Below are 20,648 nucleotides of genomic sequence, written 5' to 3' on the forward strand. Positions count from 1 at the left end.
TACTTCTTCTTTTTTCATCTCTAAACTTTTTTTCTTGATTTTGCCCTTATAGAACCAAATTGATGGACAATTTAAGTGAATTTGTTGAGAGGGGGCAAAATTAAAAGGCATAGGATCAAAATGAAAAAATGGGAAAAATAGATGGCGACTTCAGAATTGACATGAAAAGTTCACTTTAGTCTTCCAACTTTACAAATTATAGATTTTTTGTCATTTCAGTTTTAAACAATTCCATTTCAATCCACAACTTTATTTTTTTTATTTTTTAATACATGATTTGAGAGGGAAGAAAGATTGTTGCCGGATTCTAGTTGAAAAGAGAGAAAATCTCAATTAACATTAATTTATGCCAAGAAATAGGTTTCGATCTTAGTGTCAATGAGTTTTATTTTATGAAAAGTTTCACTAGGGTATTCTTTTGAGCTAAGGTGTTCTTTTGCATTCTCATCGTCCGAGAACATAGATTTGAGCTTGAAATTTTATTTTTTATTTTAGGTTGATTTTAGGTTTTTTGATCAATTTTATGGTTATTTAAGATCATAAATAGATTTATCAAGATCTCTATGGTTTTTTCTAAGTGTGTTAGGTCAATATAGATTGAAAATTAAATTTTTTAGCACAAAATATCCCTGTCTCGATTTTTTAGAAACCTTCTGATCACTATATTATAGGATTACAAACAACATGTTATCTTTTAAAGATAAGAAATAAAAGGTAGAAGACACACCCTCTACCCTCTAATATAAATAATTTAAGAGGCATGATTTGTTTTGTTTTCTTTGATATTAACACATAAAAATAATGTAAAAATACTAAAGAAGTAATTTTAAACAAAAATAATTTAAAATTTCAACAAATAGAGTTTTGACCTCATTACCAAATACCTCTATATTCACATCCTGTCATAGGCTAAAAGGAAAAATGGAAAAACCCAACACTTCTTTTTTAAAAAGAAAAAAAAAAGGAAAAGGGAGGTTGAAATCAAATGAATGATGGAATTTCAGTGTAAATCTTAGTCTATTCCTATACGGCCCGGAGATTCAAGAGGTTTGTCACGAACAATTTCAACGACAAAGGCAGGTCATTTTAAGGGTTATAGAGGTTTGGATTGTCGTAAATTGATAATGAATAAAAGGAATTACAAACAGATGGTGATTTTAAGGGAGCGCACCTAGTTTAAGATTTGAGAGATGTAGAGCCTAATTGAAAACACAGTCCAAATAACAGTCCTTCAAATTTAAATTTTTATTGTTATTTTTTTTATATTTTCGTTTCATTTTAATATATTAATATCAAAAATAATTTTTTTAAAATAAAAAATAATATTATTTTCATACTTTTCTAAACAAAAAAAATATATTTTAAACCATGATCATAGCTTCTTTTTACGAAAAAATCTGTCACGGCAGAGGATTTGTGGCCATTGGTCTCAAAATCAGGGATGGAGTGTTCAATAGCTAATTAGATAAAACTCTTTCACAAGACAGGAGGAAAACGAGGGAGAACATTAGAGCCACCAAACAGAGAACTCGCAAATGAGTTCCGCCAATTTTGTTAGTTCCTAAGATCCGACGTCGGATAATAAAATGCAAGCAATTCTAAAGAAGCAAGAATTAAGTTTTGGGTCTGAATTTACATAGAGTTCGAGAAACAATTCAAAGAAAAAAAACATCCTCGTTACCATCCATCCACTGACAAGGAACACATTTTTACGTTTAAAGGCCCTTCGTAATGAATGACGGCAGCAGGATGGATGACGGCAGCATTTTTCACATCGCAATCGAGCAAGGTAAGAAGCCATATATCAAAACACAATCACAGTATACTTTTGAAGAAGTCGGGAACTATAAATAAAAATCTCGAAAACAGAATTCCCAACAAAACAATTCCTGCACAACTCGCCAACATTAGCATGCACTAGGATGAATCAATCAACAATTCACGAGTCATTTAAACAGTTTGATCCCATCCATCATCGTGAGAAGTCTCAAGCTGGATTCACAAACCGTAAAATGACTCAACATATTCCTACATCAGCCCCTAAATATTCTACACCCAGCATAGCTACTAGATATATAGGCACTATAGCCAGCTGCCAAACCTCCAAAGCAAGGCACCTTTGTGATGTACCTGGTTCAACACAAGGGAAAACTTCGGAGAATCAAGGGAAAAAAATGCTGTACCTGTTCATATCCACTGCCAGGTAAACAAATCAAGACGCCCACAGCAACTCCCCGAGTTGTATTCATGAAATTAGCTTCTGCTGCAAAAATAGCTCTCTAAGAATCTAACATCTCATCTTGTATTTCATTAGGGGCAATAAGCCCTGGAATGGAAAGCATTCTTTGTCGCTCCCTTTCCCTCTGAACAGCAGCCTCTTCTGCATAGAGATCTTTATTATCCTGCACAAACAACCAAGCATTCAGATTGTGTACTAGACCGATATCGGTGGCAGAGGGATGGATATGGATTGCCGGGAAATACTTTACCCTTTAGCCTGTTATTTTCTAAATGGATACCCATACCCGCTTAACCCTCATCCCACACATCAACTCAGATAAATTGTTTAACTAAGTTTGACAAATTCTACTATTAGACTTTCAGGGACTTAATTGCAAAAACATTTCTTACAGGGACTAGAGATATTTATTATATCAATTATGAGAGCAAAAAAGAATCCAAATAAGGACTAATTTGCAAGAAGAATAAAATATGGAGACAAAATAGATATTTCACGGGGCTAATATGAACATTTGCAAAAGTTCATTTTTTTTCTAAACTGTATTTTTAAATGAGTCAAATGGATGAACTCACCCAATCCATTTAAATTGCGGTGCTTTTGGGTCAATCCAAATAGTTACTCATTTAAATTTTATATCAGACACTTTCTGTAACCATGTCCCCTTTAAAATAGATAGGTGGGTGTGTAGGGGTTTGCTACCTCTAAACCATATAATTGCGCAGAGACAATCATGACCACTTGGTGCCCACAAACATCAACATCTTTTATACAATCCACTAATTTGTAGGAATAAGGAGTTTTTACCTGAGCAGAAAATTCCTTTGATTGCACGAGAAAGTCTCGAATGTGATTCTTGAATATGGACAGGTTGGTTTTTGACTCAAATAGTCCGTTAACAAATTGAGTGACCTGAAAAAGCCTTAATATTAGTGAGAACTCCAAAGGATGGCATTGGAGTAAAGACCATAACAATGAAACAGGGAAGAAGCTAAATAAATGATCTCACCTCAGATGCAGTCATGTTAGGGAATGATGTGCCCAGAAGTTTAATGGTGTACTCACGAACAAACATAGCATTATTCAAATATGGATAAGGGACTGTTGTAGTATCCCACAGAGGCTCTGACAAAGCACCACTCTCCGCCTGAAATGTTGCATCCTCATTAACCATGGTTGGTACAGCCTAAAACTAAGAAAAAGATAACTGCTACACACATACCGAGCAAAATAAGTGTTGTAGCACCAAAACATGCAACTTAAAACCAGGTTTGTGAAATGTATCTGTCAGTACAGCAAATATTTCCTGCTCAATTGTCAAAAAGTATGACCTGTAGAACTGATTACAGAACTCAGACGCCTGTCAAATTACACAGAAGAGTAAGCATCTCACATGGCATGATATTGATGATTGAACAGAATACGGGGGGTGGGGGGAGAACACACCTGAAAGTTCTTCAGCATCTCCAACAATAGGTTTAGACCAGTCTCAGCTATATTCCTCTCTGTATGACGGAATGCCCATATAATTGAATCCATCACAAGCTTCAGTTGCTGGTATTGAACATGAGACAGAAGACTTCAATTCAATGGGGAAAAAATTGTAAAAAGGCTGCCCCTCGAGTTTACCCTTTTTCTGGCTATTATAGTCCAACTTATCAGTCCACTCCTTCAATTATTTATCCACCTCTCTGATGTAGTTTAATGAAACAAAACTGAGTGCTTCTAAGTTCTAAGATCACATTGCAAGGCTAATCTCACAAATCACTATGGAACTGAGCAACACATTAGGATCAATAGAAGAAACAAAATAAATTCAAACACCAACCTCACTAGACAAACGAATCAAGGCAGGGAAACAATGTGCAGCGATGGCACGAAGTAATGAAAAGAACTTAAGGCGATGTTCTGGATAATCCTCGAAATTTTTGGTTATCATCTGCAGCACAGAACTACTCATCTCAGTTGAACAGCTTCTAATACACAATTCCAAAAAAAATTAGCTTTAATCTTATATATTGATCTTCAATGACATGTGAAATGCTATGCCATATATACCACAGCATGAACCGATGGACCTTTCCAAACAAGATATCAGGGGTAGAGAGGTATTTTCAGGGGGAAAGTGCTAAAATGTACATAGGGTTCCTATAAGCAGCAGCATTTGATGACATGGCATCCTCCTAACTCCTAAGATATAAGCATAGCGTAGGCATAGCTACATCAATCTCCAAAAAGAAACAGGAAAAAAAAGGAGCATCATGTCAAGTGAATATCAGCAGATTGAACATAGCATCTGAACTCTGAAACAAGGATCGTTGTACTGTTGCTATACTGACTTTCCAATCAGTATCTATATAATCTTAATGAAGCAAACGTGTTGCATAAACAAACCATAAATAAAGAGAAAATTGCAGGACCGACCAGCAAATATTATACAAGGATCTATTAGTGTTGGTTGCTTTTATACAACTATTGAAACACAATACGTGAACACTATGTGGAATTCAACATTCCATGCAAAAATAATAGTTTACTGGTTATCATTATTCCATCAACTATATTATCACTGGCCATTTCACAATTTCCTATTAAACATTAGGATATAATGCAGAAAATTGGTCCTCAAATGCTGTTGCAAGATGCAACGAAATGAAAGATGATGTGTTGACAGAAAATATCACATATCGAAGCCACATAAACGAGAACAACGATTTACAACCTCCATACTTACCTCCAATGTACACTGGAAAACAGCTTCAAATATTCGAGGTACATCTTCTATCATTGCAGCTTTGTACCTTCATCCAGGATAGAAAAATATCAGAAAGAGATATCTAACAGAAAGCATAATAATTAGGAATAGAGCATTTTGCAGTGGTCTATATTGCCTCCAAGCTGCAAGCGCAGCAGAGATTATGAATATCAAGACTGATACAACAACCAAGCCTCAATCCCAAACTAGTGGGTTGGCCAAGACTGAAAAATGAAAAGTAAAAAACCAATAATGTATTAATAAACAGTGATGATTAGAAGCATGTAATGCAAAAGTCTGCAACATAGGCAACTCTTACTCTATCCATTATGCATTTACAATTTGAAAACTAGAGAATCTAACCCTCACCATCCACCAATGACACTACTAACTAGATGTTTGAGATCGACATTTAGTTGAGTTAATATTAATTAGTCATGCTCTATGGAACAGATTGCAGATTTAAGTACTAAATGTTGGTAGTTTCAAGAAATACTGATCTGATCTTTCACCAAAATCATGCGCTGCAAGCAAAGAGCATTAAGAAAGTGCAACATACTTGTTTATAATTGTTGCAAAAAGTGACAAAACTTCTGATTCCCTAGCATCTGGCAAATTCCTAGCATAATCACCAAGAACAGGATCCATCATTGGGGGCACGAACTGCTTCCCAATTTGTGGTTGATCTTCGGCCTTGTCCAAAAATGTCTCGATGAGCTTAAGTGTCTCCCTCTTAACAGACCTGTTTAGTAAAATCACATTAAAAATCAGAGAAATTTTTAATTGTCCACATCTGAAACATGATCCAAATGATGACTCACCGCAAAAGTTTCACATAGGATGTTTTAGATGCATAAGGCCCTCCTTCTGCAATACTGCTTGATATAAGCTCACTGTACATTCTGCAAAAAAATAATAAGTGATTAACTAATAAGAGCCCACAACATCTCTGACAACCTCGAAGATGCTTCCAAAATAGCATTAGCAAATAACGGTGAAAAGCACACCTGTACACATTAAGCATGTCCAAAAATATAAGAGAAATTTGAGATAAAAAGTATGTCCCAAGAGAATTTGCAACACTTGTATTGGTCTGCAAACAAACAAGTCGACAAGATTAGATCATCACATAGCAGTAAAATTAATAGTGAAACACCCAACAAGATCATTAAAGATAGAAAAACATTCAACCCAGTTGAGTCAAGTTTTTACCAGGGTCAAAGGCTAGTGAAAACCCAGCCCTGTTTCACCTATGTTGGGTACAGGATCAAGTGAAGGTTCACCCACCCTATCTCCCAACCCATACCCAATATGATATTTTTAATATTTTTTATTTTTATTGTTGTGTTCATAAACCCTATAAAACAAACACAATTGTCCAACTACTTTTTTAACTCGATTGTACTATATAAATGGCAAAAATTCTTTTCTTTAATTTTCCTATATACATAATTATTATTACAATATTATATTGCAAAGCCTATGAAAAACAATCTAATAGTTGAAGTTTAATTTATAATTTTGAATACATGATACTAATGAAATGTTAATTAATGACTATTAATTAAAAATATGTAGAAATAGCATGCTGAAGTGCCTTTGTTTTATATATAACATCTTTCTTTCATGTAATAAGTTGGTATATGATGTACGTTGGGTAGTTGAAGCATACGGCATAAGTCATGGAACATAATTCAAGACTAAATACATTATTCTAACATAAAGAGAGCTTTCATGATTCATATAGTCATATTAATCATTGGTGATGTTCAATGACATAATTCTATATTTTAAAATTGTATCTAGTATTAATATTTTGAGAGTGACTCCAGAAAAATAAGATACCAAGTATGTCAAATTAGCAAACTATGATGTAAAGGAGAATCGTTGAGGTCATTTGAAACAACATACAATTAAAAACCCCACAGAGATATGGTTTGATTCCACATAACATCTCGTGACGAATAAAGAGCCATACCTGCAATATATTAAGCACAGTTCTGATCACTTCTTGATCTTTCAGAAAATCTACACTTTGATGTGCCTGTCCTATAATTTCAGCCCATTTCTGCAAAACAATAGTCTTATTAGCCTCTTAGCTCTTAAATTTAAAACGAGAATGAAAATACTAAAATAAAACTGATTCTGTATAGTCCCCATGTTTGAGACACGGCAAGTAAACTGAAGAGATACTACTCCTCTCTGACTGTATCCAGGCTTCAATTTTGTTTGGTCCTAAAATATGTCTAGTAAAAGAGTTCATCGTTCTACTCTCCAACAAAAACCATCACTAAAAACTACATCTCAAACATAATGGTTGCTCATAAAAAAGGGAACAGTTTTGAAAAGCATCAGAAGACACTTGATCTTCAAAAAAACCAAATGCCAATAAAATATCAAATTTTGATTGATTAAATGGTTGCAAAATATTAACGTAAAATTTGTTTCAATATTTTTGTGGCAAGATTTTAAATAGCAATCAAACTAAGAAAACAGGAGAAAAAGAAGGGTTGTAATTTAATAAGGAGCTTTCATATTATAGTGAGGGATTTATTATTGTATGTATAGGGCCCAATCATTAATCATAAGGTGGTAACAATCTAGCAAAACCTAGGGATCTATCTTTTTCTCAATAGAATTTATGCTTGAGCTACTTTAAACCATATAGATTTCTTTTACAAAATTGGGATGGAGAGGGGGAAGGGGGGGGAGAGACCTGGTTAGGGAGATCCATCAACCTCTGCATGTATTCATCTCTCTTCTGTAGATCAGATTCTGCTTGAATCATATGGCCAACCTGTAGCAAAAAAAAAAGAAAAAGAAAAACAAGGGTCATAAACTTCACAAATTGGTGTCAATAACTTAGTCCTCAGAAGTTATGGTGGCATACAGATTCATAAAATGTATGTATCTGATGTGGCTCGAGATCAGCAACAGTTGTTGGAAGGCCAGATAGAAGTTCAGATACAAATGGCTCACTTTCTCCAACCTAAAAACCAGATAAGCATCTTCTCAATGAATATTTGATGCATCACAATTACAACCCAGAAGGCTAAGTGCCTTTGGAAAATAGAGGTCACCTGCACAATAACAAATTTCCGCTTGCATTTCTGGACAATTTTCAAGAATGTGTCACAGGCCATGTCCTGGAAAATTTCAAGATGCATGTTACAGTCAAGCTATACAAGAAAAGGACCAGATATAACATATACAACACAACACTAAATTGTATAACTGCTAAGTACTCACAAAAACTCAGGAGCTTATGTAACACTAACACATGCGATACAAAAATGATGAAATGTCTCAGTATATGCAGCTTGTCTAGACAATAATATAAATATCATAGAGCAACAAAAATGACCTGAACTCCAGGATGAGTTTCATGCATAAATTCGAACAATTTATTGACAACAGTTTTCAGGAACTTCCAGTGAGCTCTGAGAAATCTTGGGTACTGGCCAACGACATACCTGCAATCAGAGCAAGTTTGAAACAAGAGAATATGAATTGTGCATACTTATACAACCATATCCCCAACAAATTTACTATAAGCTTCCAGCTATCAGTCTCAAAGGGCACATCCCTAGTAATAAAACAAGTATGAGTAGTCAATATTAAATAGACTGTAGAGAAGTTCTCTCTGTTACTCTATCCCTATTTGTTCCCTTCTTCTTTTTTTGTGGTGGAGAAACAATCAGAATGTAGAGAGCCCAAATTGGTAATAACTGTTAAGTGAAAAAGACCAGAGGCTTCTAACTCAGAAAAAGACGCTTTCAAACCCCTTTTGAAATTATAAATTCTTACATGATGTTACTCGCAATAACAGCTTTGTTATCCTTCCCTTTCGTGATTTCACATAAATTCAGCAAATCACGAATGACCATCACAAGAAATCGGTTTTCCTGCCGCAAAACAGAGATGTTGAAAATGTCAAGAAATGTATTATTGAGAAGCAAGTGATCTTGCAACAAATGAGTAAACATTAGCCAATTAAGAAATCCTTGAAATCTGAAATGGATGGGTTATATAAAAATACATCAATGAAGAATTGAGCTCCCCTTATCATCAAGTTGTTGGGTATTAAGACAAGTATAATATCAACCCATTTATAGGAAGTGGAAACTGGGAGAAAAGGTAAAAGAAGAGTTGACAAAGATACAGATCAGAGTAGAAAGAAAGATTCATCAACAAGGATGGAACTAAATTCTTAGAAAACCAAAACAAAAGTCACCAGTAAGTTTTTACATACTAAACTAAAATTTGAACAGCTAACCTGACATCCTAACAAGTTAATAAACTAATTGCAAAAATTAACTTTATGAGCATGGAAATGGAGCACCCTCTTTCATACATATGACATCCCAAAACATCAGGAAATGGACAAAAGACAATTGGTTTCCATTGAAGAATTTAACAAGTCATGAAATGATTTAAGATCCTCTAATATCGCAAGAAAGTGAAAACAGAGTTCTTTTGACATTTACCAGTATATCATCATCAAGAAGTTATTAGCAAATAAGAAATTAGAATTCCATCACTTTCCTATCAGGTCTGGGATAGAAAACAATGCATGCTCATGCCAGAAAATTTTCATTTGTGCGCCCTCCAAAATTTTATAGAAAAACACAGATCAAACGTGAATAGATAAACTTTCCTATTTCATTTGTAAGAGGATATTTCAGCAAACTAAGGCTCCATCGGTCCAGAAAAGGTAGTTACCTGTTCCTCCATCATGGAACCAGAAATGGATCCAATTGCCCAGCATAAAGTGTTTAAGTTGTTCCAGTTCCAATCTTCACCACTCAGTTGTTTACTTAATTTCTTCAACATCTGTGTTGCACCAAAAAGGGAAGGCAGCAACATCCATTTTAAGATATCAAACTCCATCACGCAAAAGAGAAGCAAACTAAGCACCAACATACATTCACTAGAGATATATTCATTCTTTCATCTGTCTTGTTTAATATTCATAATAGAGAGATTAAGAGGCAAAAAGCTAAAGCAAGGAACCCAATATGATCATGAAAGTTAGCAATAAACTAGCAACAAATAAACAGGAAAAACCATGGCAGAAGAGAATGCGGGCAATCAAAAAACATAATAGCAAAGAAAGTTGTCTTCTTACAAAGCAAGGCACTTCAAAAGGTTAACCAATATACACAGTGAATATTTTAACAAATCAAAGCTCTAAAGAAAGATAAACAAAGAAAGGAAGTGACTTAGACAAATCTTTTTTGTCGATAACCTCAGACCAATCAATCGAATATTGATTACTTAGTTAGTTTGAAGGTTTTATTGAATCATCATGGTTCTAGTATGAATCTGAGGTTTTCAATCAATTTATAGGATCTTAAAATGCATTTATTAATCGCACATATGGATCTACAGCTATAGACTACAAACAAGATAAGTGATAACTGCAAGGACAAAATTCCTAGAATAAATTATAGTAAATGAGTTCAGTGACGGCTCTTACCTGCTTTTCAGTATCCTCGTGATCAAGATGTGACAAATAGATTAATGTTTCTCTCATAATCTGCATAATTGCATTCAAATTAACCATTGAAACTGGTAACATAAAATATCCAGAAACAGAGACCTAATTCCAATGCATTAATCCTAATAAGACATTAGATCTCCAAATCAAAAACATACTGATATTGAAAAGCAGTTTGAATTTGACATCCAGCCCATTAACAGATAATGGGCCTAGCCTTGGTCAGTGTTAAAGCAAGTGTTAGAACTAACAACTATATATACTTTGAACTCCAGTATTCAAAAAATTCAAAGTACAACAGAAAATGATGCACATTATATAAAACTAACAGTATTTACATCAGTACAAATATAAACCAACCTTTCTCCACATGTAAAATGAAGCTAAGCCTACAAATAATGCCATATGCCCCTCAAGTACCTTAATTATCCATGGTTTAATCACAGAGATCAGAGTTTCATTTTGAAAAATTCAAACCAATCACCAGTATAATCGACATGCTATTCGAGCTAGCATGAGGCCCTAAAGAAGCATAAATTGATTTCACAAAAATACTCCATATCCATATTCAAAGGCCAATATGAAATGATTACACAAAAGCTTCAGCCAAGTAAGGATATATCACCTTATATTGAACAAGAACATCATTGTCCTTCAAGGTTTCACGAACAATATTACCATTTTCATCTTCAACTATCAGAACCTCCTCGGGTTTAGCCATACGACAGATCATAAGCATTCTCAATTTGGACATTGGAGCAGCATAAAGCTGCCTCCTCTGCAAAATTTGTGACCCTAAACCATCAACCATGCCGTGTAGCAAAGGCATCTGCAGATTCCGAGAATTCAGAGTCTGGAATAATTAATCTCCATTCAAATAATGGAAGTACTCTAAAATAATGAAACAAGAAACTTGTAGCCACTCCATGCCAAAGAAAATGCAAAATTTCTAATATTTGCACATGAATGTGTCTATGTAAAATGATAAAACAATGAACTACAAGAAGCAGATAAGATTGGCCACCAATACAAGAAGAATGCAAGACCTAAAACAAAAAACACAACAAAGATTTCAATGAGCTAAAACATTGTCACGCTTCTCATTGGATATTTAACCACACTTTTTAAGTAAACAATTTTTTTCTCAAATGGGAAAAAGTGTTTTGAGAAAGGGAGGAGAAATACATAGCAAAGGATATCCAGCAAGAAAAAAAAAAAGGACAATCCAATCTCTCCATTAAAGAGACTCCTAGAAAAATTACAGCTACTGCAGTGTTGTCTGGATCATGGTGTATCACAAGCAAGAGATGCAAAGGGATTTAATCCTATGTATTGTTCTAAAGCAACAAAAAACAGAAGTCACAATTAGTATAAAGAAGAAAATAATGCAGCAAAATGACGCATTAGCTGACCACCACATTAATCCACTTTACAACCACCATCTGGTAATAAATACATTCTACCTGCAATCCCATCATGTTTACAGTGGCTGCAGGAGTGTCCAAATTATGGTGTGGCTCAAAAAGCTCCAAAACCAAAGAGTTCCAATAGTCCAGGCAAACCTGCAAATCATACAAGGCAGCAAAATTAGTCATGTTATAGGATTTAGAATTACAAAATAATTCACATATATATACGTACATTCTACACATACATAGAGAAAGATGAGGAAAGTGAGAGAAGGAAAATAACCACCTTAAAAACCTCAGTGTCATCAACAAATGAGATATTAATTAGATACTCAAGACCCATTAGCAGAGCAGATATATTCTCCTGAGAAGACTCCAGCACCCGAATATGAGACTGCAAAGAGATGAAGGTATCTGTAACATCATTTTTCAACAAAGAAAAACATGCAATCTTGCGACAATGCCAAGAGGCCTCGGTGCAAAAAAACAGAGACAGCACAAATATCTCATACCAGACAGAAAAATTCTACTAGATGGAACTAATTTTCACATTCACCATGATCTGAAATTGCAGTCATCAACAGTAAAGCTCAAAACATTCCAACATTAAAAAGCACTGAGCCCATAGACAATATTAATTTGTTTTTTTTAAATGAGAGCACATTGATTTTTTTTGGCTTGCTCTATGAAACGCAACAGAGATCACTCAATTCAACAGAACAGCAGTTGGAAACCATTTGGAATCATTTATATGCCCAACTTGTCTTATCTTGTCCATATTCTCTGTGAGAGGTTCAGAAACTATATATCTTGTAAATTTAACCTTACACAAGCAGAAGTCTTCCACTGACTCATTGTCCATTTATTCCATTCTATTCAAAACAAAACACATTGCTAACCAGCACTGAAATCTAAGAGTAATTATATCTAACATAAGTGTATTAAAACTAGGTTAATCCCTCAAGAATTTATTAGAAGAATTATTAGCTCGCTGAGAAATGAATATTACCTTGTAAAACGAAGTGAAAAACAGTGCAAGATTCTGAATGAATGCCTAAACATGCAACAAAAGAGTATAGCAAATTAGTGTTGGGCATTAATCCTTAATAGAACAGAATGCATTTTATTGCCAACACAGACTTGTTCTTCACTAGATCCATTTGCATAAGCCTCTGGGATCTTGGTGGTTGATGGAAGAATGGCCTGGAAAAGGATAGCAAGAAGAAAGAAGAAATAACAGTAGCTTAGAAACAGAATTATATAAATTCATAAGCATATTCCAATTGTGTCGGAGTTCCCATATCTGAACTACAATGCTCCACTGTACCTGTAACTGGACCATGAAAAAATTATACATCTTAATGTACTGCATGTTATAGAAATCCCCAAAATTAAGAGCCGCGACCTGTAAATTTCAGAAAAAAAAAACAATCAACACGTAATGGTTCAAGAGAAAACATTTTCTTTCAAAACATTAACAGCATACCTCTGTCAAACACTGAAGGGTAAGGTTCCGATAAGATGGCATGGGAAAAAATTTCAGAAGTGTTTCAAGCTGTAAGGCATAGCAGGAAGAAAACATGTGATGTAAGCACATACCATGAGAGCATCCCTTAACAACTATAATAACTAATGCAAGTTGACACCTAAAGTCAATTGTTACTGTACCAAAAACTATTTCTGTCTGAAAGCTATTTGATAAGATTTTACATACCAGGGGAGATTCAAAAATATAGCCCAGGGGAATCCAAGAAAGAAAAGCATGCAAGGTGGACAATGTTGCTTGAATAAGCTCGGTTCTTTGGGAGGCTGATAGGACATATAAGCATAACTCATGGATGAGTTGAAACTCACTGTAAACAACAAAAGACAACTCTTGGTGAAACACATACATAGCATCAAAAAAGCAGATGGTATGATAACGGAGAAGAGGTTTAGAAGTATTGCTGCAGTTGCATATAACATAACATGTCAGATGAAGTCCAGGCAACACTAGCACCAAGAATAGTGAGGTGGCAGAATCTAAAGAATCATTACGGAGTTAAATTATTGACAACATATTTGCCAATAAGCTAACAAACAAGATTCAAGAAGGAAAACAAAACACAAAAATCAAATAAGTAGCTAGAATCCCTACAGATCTCAGCAGCTCTTGTTGCCAATATTAACTGCCTTGGTGCGCACACACATGCACACATATAAACATATAAAGAAGCTTAGAGGGAGCCTTTTGTTTAGGGCAGACATGTGGAATAAGAACCATCTCCCTTTGGTTTGGCATATAGAATATTTAAGTGTTCATTGTATTCTATTTTCTTGGAATTATGATTAAAAAAATTGACAGAGATGCTTAGTGGGAGTTTTTTAAGTAGAGAATTTCAATTATATGTCCTTCAGCGTTATATTACAATGTATAGTTCATTAAAAGGTTTTTCACATAAAAAAATAATGTCTCATTGAATTATTGACGCCGTGATTTATAAAATTTTTACAATAGTTTCCATTAGAAAATATCCATGGATTTTAGTTCTGCTAAGTGATAGATTTCTGAAACTTGTACGTGATGACCCAATTGAAAAACAAACCGCACAAGAGCAACTAGTTTTATATTTGACTGTGTCCAGTAACTTAACAATTCCACACACAAATAGACAACCCTACTACCATCTAGAAATGTAAAGCCCAAAGCAGTCACCTGTTTAATGATTGTTTAAGCTCTTTGATCTTCTGTTGAGTCATCTCTCCTCGTGAGAAATCAAAAACTTCTTCACTTAGAAGCTGACAGAATAGCTTACATTAGCTACATATGGAAAAACCGAGAATCTTTCAAATGTGTGTACACACACACACACATATATACAGAGAGAGACTTACTTTCAATATAACCATGCAATTCTCACATATAGTTTCACTAGTTTTTGCCGCTGCAACAAGATCAGGAATAAAGCTTCGCCACCTAGCTGGCCACTCATGCTTGAGAATCTACATGGGATCAGTACCATAATTATTCATGTTATAATATATGTTCGAATAAAACAAACTAAAACTTACATTAATTGACACAAAATATAAAAAGAATTCTTAAAATTTCAATCTAAAAAACAACTGAGACAAACATTTCTTGAATTCAATGATAACTGGAAAGATAACACTTGAGAGATTAATTATAAATAAAAAGCAATCCCACCATAAGTGTTTCCGATTGTCATAGATATAATGCATCACACAAGATAGGATATCCAAAAAACCAAAACTAACTCGTCCATGGATTCTTATTCAAATCATACCTGGACCAAAGTAACATTGAGCTTGTTTACATACAGCCTTTCCATTCGAAAAGACGCCTCGTTACTTGAAAGCTATTTAAGAGATCCAAAATGGTTAAATTATATAACAGGTAAAGGGAAGTTCAAGATATGAAAGAAAATTAGCGAAGCTCACTTCCCTCCAAACCCACAACTTTTAGAAGTAGCTACCTGTACAATGACTTCTGAAATATAATTTTTCATTCCATCTCGTTGTTCAACAGGCAATGCATTCCATCTATATTTTATAACACCCTCTAGGACCTGCACAAAAATTAAAAAATGTCCAAAAACAGCTGCTCAGTCACTGATTCTCCAATGAACTAAATCATCAGCCAGTTAATTGCCCATGCCACAAAAGTAAATCCATCTGTCCACTTCTTGGACAAGACTTACAGAAAAAACACAGCAAGTAATCTCTTGTAAAATCATCACCAAGATGGGAGTAAACAAAAATTAATAAATAAACAACTCCATAATGTATGTGTTCATTGCATAAATTACGGAACTCTCCGTTCATGTGAAAAGGGTAGCTGTAGACTTATTTTAGAAAAGAGGAAAAAGAAGAGTCGAGGCAAAATGAACATATATTCTCCCTAACTTCTATTGCAGAGGAAGGAAAAACGTTATTTAATGTCAGACTTGAGCCTTGATTAACATCATTAATTTGTGCCTTCTCCCTTGAGAGTAATGAGCTTCCTATACATTTTCTAGACATCACCTTTGCAGTCTATCAGCTTCCTGTATATTTTGAAGACATCAGCCTTTAAATCCTTCATTTTATTAATGCAACCAATAAAATACTCCTGTGGGTTAATGCCAAAATAAAAGATTATTCATATATTTCTTTTCTTTACTTCTAGCCATACTGAAACAATTTCATATTGTAGTAGATCATCTGATGTGTAAGCAATGGACGAACATCCATAATTCAGACCCTGAGAAGGCATAAAGACTCATCTACAAACATTTTATCAAGTCCACGCTCTGCATAGTCCATTCACCCTCTGATAGGGTATACGAGGCCACCCTCCTATACCCTTGCATGGTCTTGGTGCATATACTAGCACCACACCCTTGCATGGCCTTGGTGCATATACCCACACCTGGGCATATATCCAGGAATGCAATGCCATTGACAATGGCCTTGAAATGTTTTTATTCCCATGACATGTCGGAAAGATTTTTCATCATCATGCAAATGGCTAAAAGAACCTTCTACTCAATTCATATAAGCATGTATAACAATCAAGCAAGTGCAATTTCTTTGGAGGAATGATTGAAATGAGAACAGGATTAGGCCCAAATCTCAAGGTAGCAAATGACTCTCTTCTTCAATTGCCACACTGAGCCGCACAAGTCTCTTTCATATGATTGGAAACATCATTTCCTATTACTGCAATGCTGGATTAAAGATTGATAATACTGCATAAGTGAGTTTTTATTGGGAAGTGCCATTAGGCTCTTTACCTGGATCTCAAAACCTGGTATAAAAGAAAAGACTAGCCTTTGTAAAACACAAAATACCATAATATTTGATGAATCACAACAGATGAATGTCGCAGTCAACTAGATTAAACAAGTTTGTGCGTGTGTTTTCTAGAGCTTTCAGAATTGATGCCTACAGCTAGATGTCAAATTATGACTATAAGCATCTGCAACAACCATAAATGATGACTTGCTTCATAGCTTCGAGGGGGGGATCATCCTAAGTAATAAAAAAAAAGTATCTTAATGGACTATGTGACAACTAACCTGCAAGGCAAAGAACTTGGTGTTTAGGTTCTTTGTATTTTGTAGAATGTGCACCACTTGAAGCCACATATCTGGATTGCTTTGCAAGTCCTGCAAAATGCGATCGGCAGCTGCCCTCTGTAAACAATAAAAAAAACAAGATGCCCAATTAGAAGACGTCCAGTAAACAATGGGAAACCCTTTTAACCCCCAGTGCAATAGACGCTCAGAAAAACAATAAAAATTATATTGCCAGATTTCAAATTCACCCATATCTGAAATAAAATCTAATAAACTTACATTCAATAATAATAATAATATATTACTGCCTCACTGCTAACAAATAGTAATCAAACACTCTTAATAAACCCTAACCCTTGGATTGAAGAAGAGTGGAATTGTTATATAAGCTTAGCATTTGAAATGGAATAAAGAAAGCCTGACCTCTTCTTTAGATCCAGTGCCATAGAAGGCAGCAACAGTAGCATCAAGTAAAGGAACATCAATCGCCTGACTTAAATCCCTAAATTTCTCTGCCGCCATAACCAAAGAAGTCATTGCTACTGATTTTAAACCCACACTTCCCTAGCTGCTTCCACTACTACTACCACCAAACCCTAAGAGAGAGATTAAACGAAAAGGCGAAGCTTCTAGAGAGAGAAAAAAAAAAGAGAAAGAAGGGAGCGGGGAAGGGTTTTATGTTTGTTGTCGTGAGCAAACAGTTTAGAGAGAGAAATCAGAGAGAGAAGGAATAACTTATATTTATATATACGCACGAAAGACTGCTTGAATTTTAAGCAGAGAGGGAGAGTGATAGCCTTTGAATTCTTGGCCTTTTTTTCCTCATTTAATTCACTAATTCATCACGTTACGGTACGAGGAGCGGGGGTGTGATTTGGCCTTCTTTGGCTGGTTTTAATGAAATAGGGTTTTCTTTGTGAATATTGGATTTTTTTATTTATGGAGTTAATTTCAAATTATTTCTATCATGTTTCTCCTAAGGTTCCGCCTAAAGTTTTAATTGTACATTAATGTTTCCCAATATTTGAACCCAGCTAATGGAAAACAGCTTTTTCGATCTCTAGATTTTTAAAATTTCATAAAATATAATTAGATAAAATTAGATTTTTTTAATCTAAATGATATCACGTGCATTATTTGTATTTAAAAAAATAAAATAAAAATGTAAATTTATCTTTTTAATTTTAAAATTTTATGTTATTAGAAGGATCATCTACTGACAAACCAACATATTCGATAAAACCAACATGATGTGATATAAATTTTAACTAATTAAATTAAATTATCATAATAGTTTTTTTTCTAAAAAGTAGAAAGTGCATTAAACACATTAACACTTATACTACTTTACTAGTCATATTTGGAAAGAAAACGAGTAAATTAGTATTATTTAATTATTTTCATAACTACATAATCTTTGTTTGCCTCTATGCATTGAATTTTTATCTTTTTGCTTTTGAATAAGCTCCATGTTTAGTTTAAGTTTAGTTATCACGTGATAAGAAAGAAGTTTTAAGCTAAATGTAATTGAATTGCTTTTATCATAGAATGATGCTATAATAGTTTCAATACCAAAAGATCGATTAAAAATTTTATTGGATGAGATTTTGAGGAAGTGATTAAAAGTGTGGTTATGGTTGCTTTTCAAAGTGTTTTTCACTCAGAAAAGTATGTCAATAATATTTTTTATTTTTTAAAAATTTATTTTTGAAATCAGCACATCAAAATAATTTGAAAATATCAAAAACATATTAATTCAAAGTAAAAAAAAATTTCTAATTTTTTCGAAAGTGCTTTTGAAAAGCACTTCCAAACGCCCTCTAAGTAAAGATGTTTAAGGATTTAATTAATGAACTTCTTTAAAATATATGAACTAAAATAGACTTTAAAAAATATCAAAGAATAAAGAACAAGTCTTGATTAATTTGATTTATATTAAAAAAAACTTGTAAAAAGCGTCAAAATTAAAATAAAAAGATTCAAATCTGTCAATTTTTACTTTTTACTATTGTTTTGGCCATAACTGGAGCTATAAAATGAATTTTAATGTGATTCTAATTGCATTGGAAAGTAGACATCTATATATTTCCAATGACAAATGGTAAACCTTCTAATTCATCAAGACTAGGGATAACTATTCGTTTGAAGTTGGACTTTAATTTTACCAACAAATTACAAAATTCAACTTTGGTGTTGTTTTAATTAGTTCGGTTATTATTTATTTATCTTTTATTTTATTATATGGCCTGAAAAATTTAAAGGTTATGTGGGTTAGGTTTTATTTTATTATTTTAGTTATTATTGGCTTTTAATATGTTAAAGTTTATTTATCAAGTTTAGATCTATTACATCAAATTAGGGTTAACTTTCTACTATATAAATCAACTATTAATATTATTTTGGGATTGATGAATTTTTATCTAAGGTTGCTACATATTGTATGCCTTTTTTTTCTTTTCATGTAGTTGAGTGATTCTGATACTAAATTCTTGAATGAACTTGCAAACTCTTCAAAAGATTGATCAACTTTATTATGATTTGTACTTCTCGTTAACGTCTCGTTATAGACGTAGGGTGGGGTCATCAATTGCATATAACTTTGGTTCTTCAAGATAAAATTCATATTGGATTAAGTTGCAAACATTTCTTCAAACCTCAAATTAGCAATTCAAAAGACAATTATGCATCATAGAATGTTTTATTTTAATTAAAAAAATATTTTAAAAATAATGGTTGTAATGAATTTAACTAATTGTTATCCTCATTGAAAACTCTCCTCCCTTCTCAACTAATTTGTGTCAAATACAAGTAAAGATTGTGAAAAATTATCCCTCTCCTAACCCTCATTCCAAACATATCTAACAACTAGTCGAACTTAGAAATATACTAACAACTTACTAATTGTTATCCCAGGGCATCAAAGAGAAGGGTGAATTAATTGTTCTTAGAAACAAAGTACAACTTGTTCATTATTTCAATCCATACACATAAACATAATGCAAGAACAAATAAAAGTACAAATATTAAGGAAGATATATATATATATATATATATATATATATATATATATATATATATATATATATATATATATATGCATAAAATTTTATATTTGTTTGGCATTAACTGCCTATTTCACTCTTTAAAGGATCAATTAGGGTTTCTACTATTACTCATGGCCTTTTTCGTGGATGATTCCTTACTTTTTACAACTAAATCCTTTTTCAAGGCTCAAGATTCAAACAATCACTCTCAGGTCGTCACTAAAACTCTCTTTAAAATCTAAATGGTTTTAAGTACCACTTATATATTTAACAATTGATTTCATTAAAGAAATACAAATGCACAACCCATTAATCACTCAAGATAAGATACAATGTAAGATCTTGAATATTTTGATTGCATCAAATAGTAATGAAGTATGAGTTTCTGTTTTAGATGATGGCTAAGTAAAGAACTAAAAATGTTTTTGGATAATAGTGGCATCTAGCATACTAGATGGTCTTTCTATTTAAATGAAAATTTTGCTTATTTGGCTACCACGTGTCCAATTGAGAGAAGGGTTGATTTTTCAAAGTTTTATCTTAGTTTATAGTAGATTTGGAATTTATAATGGATGTAAGGAAAAATATGGGGTCGTATCTTTCAAAGACAAAATTCAATAACGAGAAATGGTCCATAACTA

The 20,648-nt window shown here is 33.5% G+C and overlaps 1 protein-coding gene across 4 annotated transcripts; it reads right to left on the reverse strand.

Moving 5' to 3' along the window:
- Positions 1-1,823: 1,823 nt before the first annotated feature.
- LOC133668408 (protein EXPORTIN 1A-like) lies at positions 1,824-17,834 on the reverse strand. 4 transcript variants are annotated; one of them, XM_062088226.1, is made up of 32 exons: positions 17,387-17,825; positions 16,964-17,080; positions 15,380-15,472; positions 15,191-15,262; positions 14,778-14,885; positions 14,599-14,681; positions 13,618-13,756; positions 13,390-13,458; positions 13,231-13,308; positions 13,044-13,106; positions 12,913-12,957; positions 12,190-12,297; positions 11,958-12,056; positions 11,120-11,323; positions 10,474-10,533; positions 9,717-9,827; positions 8,802-8,899; positions 8,359-8,467; positions 8,075-8,140; positions 7,885-7,983; positions 7,711-7,791; positions 6,973-7,062; positions 6,002-6,087; positions 5,816-5,896; positions 5,554-5,736; positions 4,974-5,040; positions 4,068-4,178; positions 3,686-3,793; positions 3,462-3,599; positions 3,249-3,386; positions 3,047-3,151; positions 1,824-2,402 (listed from the first exon to the last, which is right to left on the reverse strand). In XM_062088226.1, exons 1-32 carry the CDS (start codon positions 17,498-17,500, stop codon positions 2,280-2,282), a joined length of 3,246 nt encoding a protein of 1,081 aa, XP_061944210.1. In that variant the 5' UTR covers positions 17,501-17,825; the 3' UTR covers positions 1,824-2,279. The 4 variants fall into 4 exon arrangements, with proteins under 4 accessions (XP_061944210.1, XP_061944208.1, XP_061944209.1 ...); XM_062088224.1 differs by having other exon boundaries at positions 11,120-11,347; XM_062088225.1 differs by having other exon boundaries at positions 11,955-12,056.
- Between the last annotated feature and the right edge of the window lie 2,814 nt (positions 17,835-20,648).

The sequence above is a fragment of the Populus nigra genome, chromosome 11, assembly GCF_951802175.1.
Source record: "Populus nigra chromosome 11, ddPopNigr1.1, whole genome shotgun sequence".
Lineage (NCBI taxonomy): Eukaryota > Viridiplantae > Streptophyta > Magnoliopsida > Malpighiales > Salicaceae > Populus > Populus nigra.

Coding starts and splice junctions, on each gene's coding strand:
- LOC133668408 (XM_062088224.1), bottom strand. CDS start 17,500: ATGACTTCTTTGGTTATGGCGGCAGAGAAATTTAGGGATTTAAGTCAG. Junction 7,063..7,710: donor TGATGGATCTCCCTAACCAG/GTCTCTCCCCCC, acceptor ATTGTTTTGCAG/AAATGGGCTGAAATTATAGG. Junction 6,088..6,972: donor CTGTGCTTAATATATTGCAG/GTATGGCTCTTT, acceptor GTTTGTTTGCAG/ACCAATACAAGTGTTGCAAA.